The sequence below is a fragment of the Aethalodelphis obliquidens genome, unplaced genomic scaffold (genome assembly GCF_003676395.1).
Source record: "Aethalodelphis obliquidens isolate GAN/ISIS:26980383/991018 unplaced genomic scaffold, ASM367639v1 scaffold86, whole genome shotgun sequence".
Lineage (NCBI taxonomy): Eukaryota > Metazoa > Chordata > Mammalia > Artiodactyla > Delphinidae > Aethalodelphis > Aethalodelphis obliquidens.
The window spans coordinates 1,251,865-1,267,243 of record NW_020838030.1 but is presented as its reverse complement, the minus strand read 5'-3'; the positions used below and the strand labels follow the sequence as shown (position 1 = coordinate 1,267,243).

At 54.2% G+C, this 15,379-nt stretch overlaps 1 protein-coding gene across 1 annotated transcript in view; it reads right to left on the bottom strand.

The window, feature by feature from the left end:
* Positions 1-355: 355 nt before the first annotated feature.
* SLC6A6 (solute carrier family 6 member 6) overlaps positions 356-15,379 on the bottom strand; it is a 79,579-nt gene continuing 64,555 nt past the window's right edge. Inside the window, exons 11-15 of the mRNA XM_027093888.1 lie at positions 11,198-11,335; positions 10,187-10,289; positions 9,505-9,605; positions 6,734-6,904; positions 356-4,097 (exon numbers count right to left, since the gene is read on the bottom strand). Of these exons, the coding sequence (XP_026949689.1) occupies positions 3,957-4,097; positions 6,734-6,904; positions 9,505-9,605; positions 10,187-10,289; positions 11,198-11,335 (654 nt within the window). The 3' untranslated portion in view covers positions 356-3,956. The remainder of the gene's footprint in view (positions 4,098-6,733; positions 6,905-9,504; positions 9,606-10,186; positions 10,290-11,197; positions 11,336-15,379) is intronic.

Here is a 15,379-nt window from a genome sequence, read left to right as displayed (position 1 = left end):
GATTTTAAAAAGGAAATGTTTATTTTCATGTTATAAGGTGATTACAAACTCCTCTAAAAAAAAAAAAGCAAAGATGAATTTAAAATATAGGTATACATATTTATCTAAAAAGCCAAAGAAGAAAAGAAAACCCCTGCAAAATACAGGAATTCATATCAGAAAACATTTATACATAAAAGCTTGTATACTGCAAGACTGAGTTACACACCAAGGATTTTATTCAAATACAAATGCTCCTCCTCAGAAGAGTCTCTTGTTGGTTGATTTTTTTTTTTTTTTTTTACAAAAGTTTAAAATATCTTAAAAATATTTTGAAGTTTCAAAAAAAGTTCTGGTGAGCCAGACATATTTCTGGAAGGAAGCAAGACCCACATTCTCGGCATTCTCTTGTGCTAAATACAGTCACAGTTGCTAGGGATTCGAAAATTAATTGGGTTTAAAAAAAAAAAATTAAGCCAACATCTCGATTTGAAGCCAAGTATATAACAAGATGCTCCAATCCCTCAGGGAACACGGCGGAATAGCCTGTAGTGACACCCGTAAGAGAACAATGAAACCCAGCTTCCGAGCTGCAGTCTGAAAGCCTGGCACTGAGAGGGGGCACAGAGGAGGGGGGGAATGCTATTTCCTGGCCTCTGGGTACCTACACCCCTCTCCAAGTTTTGATGTCTGAGCTTTGTTGTTTTGTGGGTTTGTGCTTGCTGGAGTTTTGCACAGTGATATTCATAGCATCCACGTGGACAGCCTTGCCTGGCCCACCTGACCTTGGGTTTGAGGGCTGGATGGGACCTCTAGCCCCCTTGAGGGGGTTTCTCTTGGGTCCTTTCCCAGACTGTGTCTGAGGCTTGGTGTGGAAGGGAGGCACGCCTGCCAGAGCACTGGCTGCCCCAGCTGGAGGGGTAGTGCTGGGAGACGTTGGCTGGGGCCCTGACCGCCGTGTGCTGGCACCTGGGGACACAAGAACACTCTGGGCTAGGCTGAGGGGGGCTCCCTCTCCCCTCTGTCTCCCCACTGTCTTGGGGTGTGCTGGGGATCTGGGGTGAGAATGTGGCACTGGAGCTACAGAGAGGAAGCTGTGTATGGCCCAGAAATCATCCAAGGCCACTTCCGGCCACCTGGGAATTTCCCACGTGACCTCAGGCTAAATCCTGTCTGAGGGGCTCTGTCTGGACCCCTCAGTTTCCTGTGGTGCAACAGACGTCTCAGTGCCTCACTTCCAGAAGGCTGCTGAGGGGAGGGTGCCGGGTGGACCAGCTCCCATCCCACTAAGCCATAGCTTGGGATCCAGCTGGCCCATGAGCATGGTCACAGGGTGGGTTGCAGTTCACCGCGTCCCTGAACTCTGGGGACGGAGCATGTCCTTTTTCATAAAGGCTGGTCTTTGGTCTTCAGGGAGAACATGCCCCTTTGACAACGAGGGTGCTGACCGGGGGGCCCAGGAAGGCTCTCTATCAGTGACCGTACGGTTCCACCATAGGGACTAACCGGGCCCAGGCCCAGCTGGACAGAGCATCTCCCGAGGTGAGATTATCCTGGGGCCATTACCCATTTGTGCATGCTAAAAACATCCTTTAAACCTCTCTCTTGCATCCCTTCCAGATCTGGCTGCAAGCATCAGAATTTCCAACCCATCCCAGGCAGAGCATGGATGGCGGACTGCCCAGAGACAGGCGGACCAGAGTCGTGAGCTCCAATGACAAGTTTCCTTTATGTGGAGACATAGAAGTCACACACCATTACACATTGTACTCACAGAGCAGAGTTCTGCTGATACACAAGAGCTAGGGTATCAGACAGGAGGGTCACAAGTGGAGACAGGTGCTCGGGAGATGGGCGAGGGTCAGGCTTGGGAAAGTGGCTGACCTTCCTTCCAGGCAGGGCCTGGGGACTTGGTCTGCATGTGTCTTTGGTCTAGAATTTGGTCTGAGAATCTTATAAGAAGAGGCCTTTTTCGGGCTATTTCCAGAATGTTGCAATTTGCCTACGAACCCGAAACACTGTGGCCCTCCTCGCCCCCGCACGTAACCTGTCCCCAGTCATCGACAGTGGTTAGTTTACTAATGTTCCATAAGACAAAGGAGAACAGGTCACATTCCTACTTGATAAAATCAGGAAAAAACCCCAAAACAATACAATCAATCAGATACAGTAGCAACCATAAATGCATCGTAAAACAGGCACACAGACTTGCTGACGGTTTGGAATAGGATTGGGTGCTGTTTAGCAGGGTGTATGTTTTGGAGACAGCGGACTGTGAATGCTTGCTAAAGACGAGAGGTTCAGAATCGTCTCTGCCCCTTGGGAGGGGGACACCCGAGACTCCTCCCCTGCCCGGATTTGGGGAGGGGGTCCCAGGATTCAGAGAGCCCCTGCTCTGAACGCCAGAGCCGGATCCTGCTCTCCACACCCCCGAGGCAGTCACTGCCGTTTCCGCGTGACAACGTTTCCGTTTACTTTACACCCTGAACTTGGAAGTTTCTGTTTAAATGGCACAGTTTAGATCCAAATGCGGGCTGAGTGGAGGGGTGTCCGTACTTGGGATTTTAAAGGTGGAGTGCCTTCCATCCTGGTTCAGGGAGGAATGCCAGTTCTGGGGTGCCTGCCCCCGAACAACCCTGACTCACCTCCTGACCTCGATCCCCACATAGTGCGTACCCGACCCCAGCTTTTGCGGTGAAGGGGGAATAAAGAGTTTCCTTATCTCCCAGGTTACCAGCGTGGGTTGTACTTGTGCCTGAATTTGCAGGAAAGTTTGGGGATCACCTCATCCCAATGAAAGCTCGCTCCTGGCACTCCCTGCTAGGCGCCAGGGCGGCCCCGGGCTGGGGTCTTCAACAAGAGCCTCTGAGATGAATACAGAGCTGAGGGTGGAGAGCTGAGGGTGGAGAGCTGAGGAAAGAAGAGCACCGCCCCCTCCCCGGGGTCCCGGGCGCCTGGGGCCACGTCCTTTGGTCCACTTGCTCACCCCTCGCCCCTCACCAAACACGTACACCACGCTTCCCCTACAAGCAGCTGCGAGAGATGTCGGCTGGGGGAACAACCAGAAGCTGATCGGAATCCCCATCCAGGCCACAGCCCCATCTGCGTGAGGTCTGCAGCCCTGAGACCCCCGCTCCTGCTGGGTAGCCTCCACTCCCTCCCTGGGACGCGCCAGGAGGGACGCCGCTCCCTCGCACACGGACGGTTCTGACAGCCCTTCTGACTATCCCCGCCTCAGTCTCGAAATAAAAGGGACTCTGCTCTTGATGCAATGGTTCCCAGTGCTCTCAGCATCACACTTTTCCTGTTGGGCCTCATCTGTGGGCTTTGAGTCCCTTTATATTTGAGAGGTTGGTTCATTATTTTGGCATCTCTCTTGTTGGCTAAGACAAGTGTCGTGAGGCGTCTCCCGACAGCCTTCCTTTCTCCAGCCCCTCGGGGTCTGGCCCGATAGCTGTTTGCTTCACTTGAACCAGGCTGGTAAGGTACTACACCTTTAAAATGGGTCTGCTGTCCCAGGAAAATTCCACCCTGCGTTTTGGGGGCAGAACTTTCTGCCAGCTACACAGCACCGAAGAATTGCTTTTGAAAACAAGATCTATTGCTGGCAAGATCAATTCAAGTGGTAAAAGTGTAGGACAATCTCTACGTGTATACACAGTTATATGTTAAAAAAAATACAAAGAAAAATTGACCAAGTTCCCATAAAATACATCTAATTCCATACGAAAGCTCTGCCTCAGCCCGGGCAGCTGCCCGTGGGTATTCTTTTTGTACAAAATATCCCCAAATCAAAACAAAATACACATACACACGACACCACACACACACACACACACACACACACGCACACACAAACATTTTCTGTGACAATTAAAAAAAAATCCTAGTGCAAATATAAAGCTCTGTAAACCTGGTCCTATAAGAATCTAATGTTAGTAAACAGCAGGAAAGCAGCCCGTCGACTGGGAGAGAGCTCACATCATGGTCTCCACTATGATGTGGGTTGGTTTCCTGAGCGTGCTGTTAACGGACATGCGGGAGCTGTAGGGCATCGCCCCCTCTCGCTCCACGGCCCAACGGTTGGGTTCCCTCGGTGTCAGCAGGTACTTGAGTCTCTGGAGGAAGAAGCGGACAGGCACGGGGAGGCAGGTCAGCGGGCCCGGTTTCCCTCTTCACCTCGGGTCCTGCCAGTGTGCTCTGTGGCCTTTGCCAAACTAGTACCCTCTCTGGACCACCCATTTCATCCACTGGCAAATAGAGGACTTGAACTAAGGTCCCTCCAGGCCCTGAATGAGGGCAGAGTGCCCGCCGGTAGTTTCCTTGGCCAAGCCCTGCTTACACACCTCAGGGACAGGAGACTCACGCCTCCAAACTCTTTCCCCCTTCTCTGTCCCATGGAGCTGAAATACAGCTCCTTGTGATTCTCGTCCCCCTATTTCTCTGACTTGCAAAGCAGCTGAGTTCCTGCAATTTGTATGCCCGAGGTTGGGTAACTGTCTTGAGCCTCCCATGGCTCCCACTTTCCCCGAGGAGAACCTCCGTCTCCCACAAGCTGCATTCTCCATTTCCCCACTGAGGGTCTGGAGACCACTGCCTGGGTCTGTGCTGCCCCTCCCAACAGAGGGGACAGAGGCTGGACCACTGCCAGGCACACAGCAGTTTGTCCTCCCCAGGTTGCCAGATGATAGGATCAGTAAGGGAAGGAGCCCTCCCCAGGGCACCCAGAAAAGCAACAGCAGAGCTGGGACTTGAACTCAGAGCTCCCGCCTCCCAGCCCACCTCCCGCCAAGCGTCCACTCAGCAGCTTAAGTAGGAAGCAGGTGCTAACAAGAAACCCTCTATCTCGGCATTTACGTTCAATTTAGGTATAGAACAATTTTCAAAAGCTGCTTGTTAAAAGCTACGATATTTCATGTGAAAATCCAGACTTCCATCTACTCTTTAAAAACCACAGGTCTGGCCACCCCAGGCCCACATCTCCTTGAAAACGGGAGCCAGAGCTGAGAGCATCACTGCATCCTGCGATGGTCCTCGACTTCCCGAGCCCCAGCTCCCCAGTCCCCCTCCCCACCTGGGTTGGCTGCCTGGGCTCTGGAGGAAACAGACCAGAGGCCCCAGGTACAGGGCGAAGGTGGAACCCAGCAGGAGGGGAGGGCCCTGCCCCCCCTTCATCGCTTTGCCTCTCCTGACATCTGTACAATGGGTGTGCGCCCTGAACTGGGGACACGAGGCAAACACCCCTGGGCAGCTACCTGGGGCCCCGTTTATGCAGGAGGTGCAGACATAATTGGAATCCTCCCGGGATGGAGCTCAGAGAGAAGTTCATGGCTGGGAGGACCCCTTGGCAACCTGTGCAGGTAGGTGGTCGAGGGGCATGTGGTGAAGACAGGTGGATGGTGGCCAGGTGCCTTCAGAGGAGGGGGCTTTGGTTAACGGTCAGGTTTGGGGGTGAGGACCGGTTGTGAATTTGGGGTGGACTCGAATCCTTCCCCCGCACCAACCCCACTCTGCCCAAACCTCTAAACTTGGGATGGAACAATATTTTAAAATTAGGCTTCAAAGAGACACAAGTCAGTGACCTGTTGGGTGTAGCTGTGGGCACTGAGTAATCAGGACAGACATCCAACACCCCCTGTTGTGCCCTCCATTAACCCTTTGGTTTCTGGGTGGTAGGGACATTCTGGAAATTCCTGGGGGAGGGGCTGGGTCTGTCCCAGGCCCAGTATTTCAGTATTTTGACACACGATAGGGCCAATCAGCATTCTGGCTGAATACTGGGGTCCTTCCCTGTGTCCTCTGAGAAAACACAATGGGTCCAGTGCTGCAGGAACACCCCAAGCGTCCTCCTGGCTCAGACAGACCCCAGCCTCATGGTTTCCTCCTGGCATACATACCCCTGCCTACTTCCTCTGTCTCGGGAAGGCTGGTCTGGTCTTTTTCTGCCCGGCCCGGCATCTTTCCCCACCAACAACACCCCCAGGTCAATCCCCTGCCCACAAGGAAACCAGCCCAGCCCAAGAGGGAGCCAGGGCCCCAGGACATCCTGGCTCCAGATTTTTAAGAGAATAACAATAAAAACAGCCCAGAACAAAACAGTGCCGTCTTGGAGCCGGCCCAAGCCCAAAGGTTAAGGGAGAGTCTAAGAAAAGGATTTCTTGGAAAGAGCCCCGACTTTTGCCAGGGCCTGGAATCTCCAGGATTGTTGGAGGAATTTCTGAGAGGATGGTGGCGGGAGGGAGGCGCAGGGAGGAGACTGGTGGGCACAGGGGCCTGGGAGCTGGAGGGTCTGTTCGGTGCACAGGTGGCTTCTGAGGGTCGGGCAGCAGATGGGGCCACATGTCTGGCGAGGGGAACACCAGCACGGGCTGGGCTCGTCTGAAACTTGGCTCCAGGGCCAGGGAAGGCCTCTGGCTGAAGCTCAGCCTTGCTCGTGAGCTCCTGTCTCCCGTCTCACCACTTGGGAAACCTGGCCCCCACTGCTCCCGGGTGAAGCCCCGGCTCTTATCTTGGAATCCAAAGCTGCCACCACCTCTCCGGCCCCCGGCCCGGCCCTTGAATGTGTCACTGTTGCCCATTTTCCCACTATACACTCTCCTGCCCACAATCTCAACCACTCCACAGGGCAGGTGAGAGGTCTGGCGCTCAGAGAGGGCAAGTGACCTGCCCAAGGTCACACAGCAAACTGACAGCTGGCTGGCCTTCAGCATCCTGCCCCCACCCCAAATCCAGACTCGGGGCCCCGTGTGCTTACCACGAGGAACGGCCCTTCCGTCTGGCAGAGGCGGATGACCATGACCAAGGGGACGCACACAATGGAGGACAGGGCCAGGCTCCAGCCCAGCCCGATGGCCCAGTTGGGGTACACGTAGACTTTGTTGTAGGTCAGGGGTACATACTTGACGAGAGAGAAGATAAAACATCCCTGGGGAGAGACGGGGGCGGTCAGGGGGCTTCTGGGACCAGGGCAGGCTCCACCCAAGAGGCTCACACCCTTCTCCCTCTGGTGCAGGAGGGCCGCCGCCAGGGTAAACCTGATCAAGCCGCCTCCTTGCTCAAAACCCTTCTGCGGTTCCCCAGGACCTTCGGGATGCAAACTCCTTGTCTGGCCGGCAATTCCCTGTCACCTACCCACTGCCTCTTTCTCTGCCACTATACTCCAGCTACCTAGAATTCCTTTCAGCTTCTCAGCCGCTTGCCCTGGGGTCTCTGGGCAGGCTGTTCCCACTCACTGGGAACCTCTCTCTTGATCACCTTCTCCTCATCCTAAATTTGCACTAATGGTCCTGCCCAGGCCCCGCCCAGGCTCAGTCAGGTGCCCACACTTCCCTTCCCAGAAAGCGCGATTTTTCAATTCTTCATGATCACAATTACTCGTTCCCCACCCAGCCTGAGTCAATGAGAGCGGAAGGTGTGTCTGTCTCATTCCCCTGTTTCCCTGACATGTGGTGTAGCTCTGGGGGCACACAGCTTCCCTTCGGCCACTGCCACCCCTCCACCTCCCTCTCTGAGCCCCAGGCCCAGCCCCCAAGGCAGGGTGTGGACCTGGGCCTTGCTGCCCTGTTGGGGGGGTCCAGCTTAAGCCACGCCCAAGCCATTTATCAAAAACGTTTACTTTTTGATAAATATTGATTTATAATAATCCTAAGCATTTTTTAATCTTAAAAATAAGCATCCAAAAACTTCAAGTGAACTATATTTTAGGATCAGCTTGTCTTTATCTTGAAGGTTGGTTTTTAACCACCTTTGCACCCAGGGGTCCATTATCAGAACACAGCATAGGGCTCTGTCCCTTAAGCATGTCCACATCACTGACTGACAGACCTATTTCCAGCCAAACAGGCTCTTTCCCCTGCACTCTCAGTGTGGCCTTGCCTGCCCGGGCCTGCGATCCTCCCTAGGACTGTCTTTTCCTCTGGGAGGGTCAGACTCACCAATGATCAGTGATACTTCAAAATGGTGGTGTCAAAAGGAAAAACAGAAGTGGCTTTTAATTCTTAAGGAACATAGGGGTGGGGTGGAGTCAGCTCTGCGCCCCAAAGCCTGCACGCTAGGCTGGCTGGAGGGCTGCTTCCGGTCAGAACTACAGCCTCTCCGTGTAGAACCCAGTGAAAATGACTTAAACCTTCATTATCTAATAAGGGGGGTTCGAAGGGAAGACAAACCTATCTAAACCAGAATTGGTGAGGGGGTGGGGGGAATGCTCTTCATTAGGCACCTACTGTATGCCTGGCCCTGTTGTTGCTGTCCTATGTGTGGGGTGACGCTTAGAGGGGGAGGGTCCCAAGGGAGGGCAGCTCTGCCCTCCCAACCCAACCCGGGAAGCAGCGTGTCCGCCTGTGTCACTCTTCCCGCCACCTCAGAATGCAGCCTCTCACCTATCCAATCCCCGAGGGAGGGAGGGAGGGAGGAGGAATCCCATGGTCAGAGTGGTGAGGGGAGTTGCCCACAAATAAATCATTAAGTGAGGATGAGAACACGGGCTTTGCACCCACCTAAATTCACCACCAACAATGCACTCCCCGATCATGGTTACTGGCTGCTACAGCTTCCTTATATTGTGGGGAAAATCTGCATCTCAGATGAAAAGGCCGAGACCGTGTTCAGTAATAAAGTAACAACCTAAGACAACCTAAGACGGTCGCTGCCACTCAGCCCCGCATCAGTTGGTCTCCTTGTTTTACAAATGCAGGAACTTGGGCCCTGTGAGGAAAGGCCTGGAAACAGAGGTCACTGAGGGGAGGGCCCATTTATCTCCCGGCACCTGGTTCCTAAACACAAGGAACATTTCTGCCATCTGTGCTCCCCACGGTCTGAGCTGAGAGCAGCATAGCAGACGTCTTTCCTTGCAATTAGCTCCAAGCTCATGATAGGTTTCAAACACCGGCAAGGAAGCAGCTTTTGCTGCAGAGGACCTCCCTTTGGCCAGAGCCTCCTAGCGGAGCCTAACGGGTGCCTGGGCCCCAAGGCCGCATCCCCAGATGGCAGGTGCAGGAACCCTGGTGCGAAGGGGGACGTGCACATCACTGCCCTTGGGTCCTGGTGGCTACTAAGCTTCCTTGTTCCTGGGAGAGGCCAGGGTTCCTCTCTGCTGGGACCTCCCCTCTCCAGGCACGAGCCCCGCCCTCCATGGGAAACACTGCATTTCCAGGGTCTATGACGTCTCCATTCGACATTCCCCAAGGCCCCTCAACTTAATCAGTGACCCTGACTGTGCCCATGAACTCTGGAAGCGTTTGAGGAAAGGTCATGTACTCAGTGATGGAACCCTGCAATTTCTTGGCACGCCCGACTCGCGCCCCTCTGCCAGCACTGCCGTTCCGGCTCCCTCCTCCTGACAAGCTCCTACTCATGCTGCACAGGGAACCCTCCGGAGCAGCCTGGCCCCTCCCCAGCACAGCTGTCACTAGGCTTGTCAGAGGCCAGCACTAAGCAGATGCTGAGTGAACGATGCGTTAGCGGGTGAAACTGTCAAGCCCCGGGGAGGAACGGCTACTGCCCGCGGCCGTGCGGAAGGACACTCACAAGACAGAGAAGCGGAGTGACCACGGCCCAGCTGTACTTCATCCAGGGCCCAGGCCGATAGCCGATCATGTCCTCAATACCGTCATAAAAGTTATCACTGCCTGCAAGAGACAGAGGCAGACACATGTTGACCCGGTGTCCGATGCAGCATCCGCCCCGGGAACAGCACAGCAGGGGCTCAAGGGCCCTGGGGGGGGTGGCGGGGAGGGGGTGTCTCCAGGGCCTCATCCAGGTCCCTGCATCACAAATCCCAAGTGTTGGCAGACGTTTATCTGAAATGATCTAAAATTCACATGTCTCTGGGCACCCGGTATTTTTCTGGTAACTTTACGCAGACCCCCAAAACCCGGTGTGGCCATTCCAAGGTCTTGAGGAAGTCAGAATGGACCATTCCTGGACCCTAGAGTGGTTCATCAAAGACAGACCCCTGGCATGGCCGAATTCTGTGTTTGTCAAAGCATCCACTCACACCTTGCACCTTCAGCATGGGGAGAATCTTCGGTGTGGCTACGGTCATATTATTTGTGCTGGAAGGGGCGGCCTTGAGAGGAAAAGTCCAGGCAGGGAGCGACTCTGTGTCTGACTCAAAATGAAATTCCCACTAGAATTCTGTTTCTGAAGCTTCTAGATAGAGAAGCCCAAAGGAGAGACTTGAGTAAGATATGCAAACATCTCTACTCACCATATATCCAGGCAATAGCAAAACATTCAAAGAATGCAACCCACAAAAGGCATACACCGCTAGCTGCATAGTAGTCAAAGAGCTGAAACACATACATGCCACCCTGTGAAGAAAAAACCAGAGAAGGTGGGTTTGTTATTTGGCATCTCATTCCCTCAATATATAAAGAGATCTGGCCTGTCAATAAGAAATAGAAAATCCAAGGAAAAAAAAAGTGCAGAGGGTGTAAGGACCAGATACATGTCTAAACAGATGCTTAACTTCATGTTTGACAAATTTAATTAAAAAGATACACACACACAGAAAAGAAAGCAAAACATGTCTTTCTTAGCGAAAAATGATGGGTTCTCTTTAGCCTGTTTCCAAAGGAGGGGCTTAACACTCACTGTGGTCAACACAGAAGACTTCAGTGAGACCCTGTTGCTCAGTGTATGAACCTGTGGCCTGCCTTTCAGGGGGTGTTTCTTACAGACACTTCGAGAAAAGCATTTATTTTTACTTCTGGTAAGGAAAATCGGTGATGTGAAACCCCAAATTTGGGGGCAAATGCAACCCTCTGCTGGAGAGTATGGAGAGATGGGTGAGGGGCACAGGAGGGATCAGCCCGGGCCCGGGCTTAGGCTCACATGCTCACACGCCTCCCCTGCAGGCCTGAGAAGAGCCACTGCACACAGTGCGGTGGGGGTGGGGGGGGGCCGGGGGGGCGGGGACAGAGCTGTGGTTAAAATGGATTTCGGCTGAAGTACCCCTTTCTCAGTCTTCTGCGGATGAGATAGGACAGAGGGCAGAGGGTGGCCACTGTGCTGCCAGGGTAACAGGGAAGTGGGGCAGGGAGTCCTGGATGGGGCAGGACTCCTGAAGTAGGGTGGCCAGGAGCTCAGCTCTCACCCAGCTGCCTCCACGCTGGGAGCGGGGAGGTGGCGTGGCCTTGAACTGGCCTTTGAAACACATTTAGAGCAACAAGGGCCCCGCCAGGGGAGGCCCCTCATGCCAGGGGAGAGAGCCACCTACCTCCGTCACCATGGTCAGCCCCAGCAGGTAGCTGACACAACATATGGAGGCGATGAAGATTTCCCGGCGGAAACCCTTCCTTAGGAAGGATGGGTGAAGGTCGACCAAGGACGTGATCTGTCCTTCCACTTCCACAAACTGGGGAGGAAAGGAGAGGGGTGAGTGGCAGAGGTCCAGCAGCCCCTCAGCTCAGAGACAAGGCCCCAGCGAGGTCGGCTGTGGGGTAGAGTCCACACCATTGGGCTCCGTGTGGTGAGTAGTCCTGCCTGCTGAGCCAGGCCTGGCGGGCCACGCGCAGCTGTCCAAATACTCCACACCTCTGCGGCCCCGAGCGCTTCTCTGAGGTCCGTGCTGACCCTCCACCGGGCATGCCCGCTGGCACGCGTGCATCGACGCGGCAACCTCCCACTTTGGTCTGGGTCATCTTTGAAGCCAAGGGCGGTGCCCCATCATTTCTGGGCCTTGAGCACCCGGCCGGGCCTGGCGCAAAGGGCAGCGCGGCAGCACGTGACCAATGGGTGGTAACCCAGGCAAGTCTGGGCCTTAGCTCCCCATCCAATTCACATGGTGGTTTTTAACCCTGTGGGGATCGTGGGCCCGTGGGGGGATTTTGCACACGTGCGTGCACGCCCAAAGGCCCATGTGTGTGAGCCAAATGCGGCCTGTGACCCTGGGAACCCATCCCTGGGCTCCCAAAGGTAAAACAGCTGATCGAAAACGCCAGTCCATGAGTAGCTTTCTCGGGTGACCCTCAATCTTTCTAAATCATCTCATCTTTGCACCTAATGATTTATCCCGGAGGTCATCCCACATCAGTCCATGCAGCTGCCTCGGTTCTTAAATGGTGGCATAAAACTCCGTCCTGTGGACGCTTACCATCGTGGATCTAACCAGTGCCCTGCAGACGGTGTCCAGCCTCCACGGCTGCTGACCTGGGCAGGACTCTTCCCCCAAGTCTGTCTGTCTTTAGACATGTGTGCACAAGTATCTGTAGCACAGTCTAGACGTACGCTTCAGAGTTAAAGGCATGCAGATGCACTATAATTGGGGTGGCTACAGCCAAACTGCTCTGCCCACCAACACACCCTCTGAGGCCATCTGATTCCTTTAAACGTTAACAAGCTAAAACCTCGACCTGTCTGCTCTCTCATCTGGGAGAGGCTTTGGGGAAGGAGGTTTCCCCAGCCTTCCTACAAGACATGGCCAACCGCTGGCTCCTTTGGTAAGCATCATGGGACGATCGAGGAACATACACAAGGAGCAAGTCCCTTTCATGTGCCCAAAGGGGCTGGAAATTCAGGGAAAAGATGATCAAGAGGCTCTTGAAAGGGGTCCAAAGAGAACAGGGGGCTGATGATTTGACCTCTGATTGATGTGTCAGCCAAAGGGGTTCTGAGTCTAAATTGTCACTGGATTAGAGCAGACCTGCAGCTCAAACATTAAGCTTGAAAAGCAGTTAAAAACAAAGGTTCTGGGACTTCCCTGGTGGTGCAGTGGCTAAGAATCCGCCTACCAATGCAGGGGACACGGGTTCGATCCCTGGGCCGAGAAGATCCCACATGCCGCGGAGCAACTAAGCCCGTGCGCCACAACTACTAAGCTCTAGAGCCCTCGAGCCAGAACTACTGAGCCCGCACGCCACAACCACTGAAGCCCTCGCGCCTAGGGCCCGTGCTCTGCAACAACAGAAGCCACCGCAATAAGAAGCCCGCGCACCACAATGAAGAGTAGCCCCTGCTCGCCGCAACTAGAGGAAGCCTGCGCGCAGCAACGGAGACCCAACGCAGCCAAAAATAAAAAATAAATGAATTAATTAAAAACAGAACAAAACGAAAAAAACAAAGGTTCTTTCCTTTTTTGAGATTGGAAAATTAAAGACAGGAAGATCCAGTGTCACTGAGAGTCAGGGCCAACAGCAGCACAAGCTCCTTGTTTCCAAGTTCACTGCACCTCTGGGGGACACCAACCCCAGCCCTCACCCGCTCCACCAGCCTCTCGAGACCTCCCTCACTTAATAGTGGTGTGACCCTGACTTCTCTGAGCCTCAGCTTCCTACTCTGTAAAATGGGAGCATCTTGCGTACTCAACAGGGGTGATGGGAAAGATGGGAAATCATCAGAGTAGACTGGCAATGGGGTGATTCCTGCTAACGCACATCAGGGGCTGAATGGGTGAGCTCCTGGGCAAGAGGGAATCCAGCTCTCTTCTCCTTGTGCTGTTTGTTCACAGACTGTGTCCCCCTCGGGCGGGCCAGCTAGCGAGCATCTGCCTCCACATGGGTGACAGTCCGACTCCCTCTCCCTGGGAAACACATAGCGGTACGATGGCCCCTCAGCCAAACACAGTGCTCCCCCCAAATGCTAGGAACACCCCCTCCTCTAATGAGCGAGGCTCACGCTCCCCCTGCCTGAGACTGGCTGTGGATCCCTGCATGTCCGAAGAACGGAGTTCTTTGGGGGGAACTCAAAGGAAAGGCCAACTAGCAGGGACGAACTGGCAGGTCTGGGGACAGGCAGCCATGACTCCAGTCCTTAACCCACTGGGTGTGGCCTCAGCCCAGGGCCGGTTCCCTCTGAGCCTCAGTTTTCTCGGCTCCGGGGAACAGTTGTTCCCAGGCATCGGGACACTGTGGATTAAGGAGCGGATGCATAAAAGCTAGGTTAGGAGGGAGGGTTCGTGTTTAGTGGGGACAGAGTTTCAGTTTGGGAACATGAGAAAGTTCTGGAGATGGATGGTGGTGACGGCTGCACAACAACGTGAGCGTACTTAACGCCCTGAGCTGGGCGCTTAAAAATGGTTACGATGGTTGATTCTGTGTTATGTGTGTTTTGCCACACATGACACGTGAAGCCCGGTCCGAGTGGACAGCTCGCAGGGCAGGGCCCCTATCACTGCTGGTGCTGTACGAGGTGGTCGCTGGCATCTGTGAAACCTTCCCCCACGTCCCTGACTTCACAGAGCACACAGATGCAGGGGAGGGATGCCAGGGTTCGAATCCCACCATGCCCTTTCCTGGCACATCAATTAGGCAGGTCGTTCAGTGCCATGAGTTCCATGCTCTGAAGCAGAAGAACACCGGCTCCCTGCGAGGCTGGCTTTGAGAGCTTTGAGATTCCCTAAGCAAACAGCCGCAGTGGGCCTGGCTCAGAGGTGCACACCCTCAACCAGGGGAAATCTAATGAATAACCCCCTCCGCCTGTTCACGAAGCAGTTCCGTATCCCAAGAGGCCAATTTTGGGCCCATGGAGATGTCACGCTTTGTCATTTATTAACCTCTTTCTGTTTTTGTCTTTGGCTTTCACTGAGAGCTCTGGAAGAAGTGATAAAAGCCATTTGCTTGGGGCCTCTGAAGGCCAAACTCATTAACTAGGAATGACGGATGGAGCCCTCCTGCTGTTTACACAGCTCAAGCCCATCAACAACTGCACAAGTATTTTGTTTACAGTCTCCCAAATGTTTTCCTTCCGTCTTCTCTGATAATCCTGGTCCTCTTTCTGCCAAATCCTCCACTCTTCTCTTGACCTTGCTAGCGGACCACCTCCTCTCCGCTGCCTGACCTTCTAAGACTTTCTTCCTACCCGGTTCTGAATCCCCGGGGACCATCCGGGCACGGGCCTTGAGGCTGCTGCCCAGGGGGCAGTGGCAAAGCCCTCTCCTGAACAGGAGCAGGCCCCCACCTCTCACGGGGTGAGACCAGACCTCTGTGAGGCAGCCGGAGCCCAGCCTGCAGACGAGGCTGCCTTCCAGTGCCTGACCTCAGATGAAGGCCCATGTGGCCATGCGCACAGGGCCAGCCCGCCCTGCACACCTTAACTGTCCACCCCTGGAGCCACACCTGTGCTCTCGAGAAGGCCTCAGAGAAAACACACCTATCTCCAGGGAAGGTGTCCCAGGGGCTCACTCTACGGTCCTCCGAGCACCACTGACTGCTCCCTACCAGGCACTGTGCCTGGCATTTCCCACAAGGCAATGTAGGTATAATCATACCCATTTATCAGATGAGGAAACTGAGGCTCAGAGTGGGGGAGGAAACGTGTTCCATGACACAGAGCAGCATGGGGGCTGGGAACAGTGTTACTCCAAAGCCAGATGCAGACCCCAGCTGGCTCTCATTGACATCCCCAGGGGGTCGGGGGGAGGCCTGAGTCCTGGAGGGATGGGACGTGGGGGTTAAGAAGCACA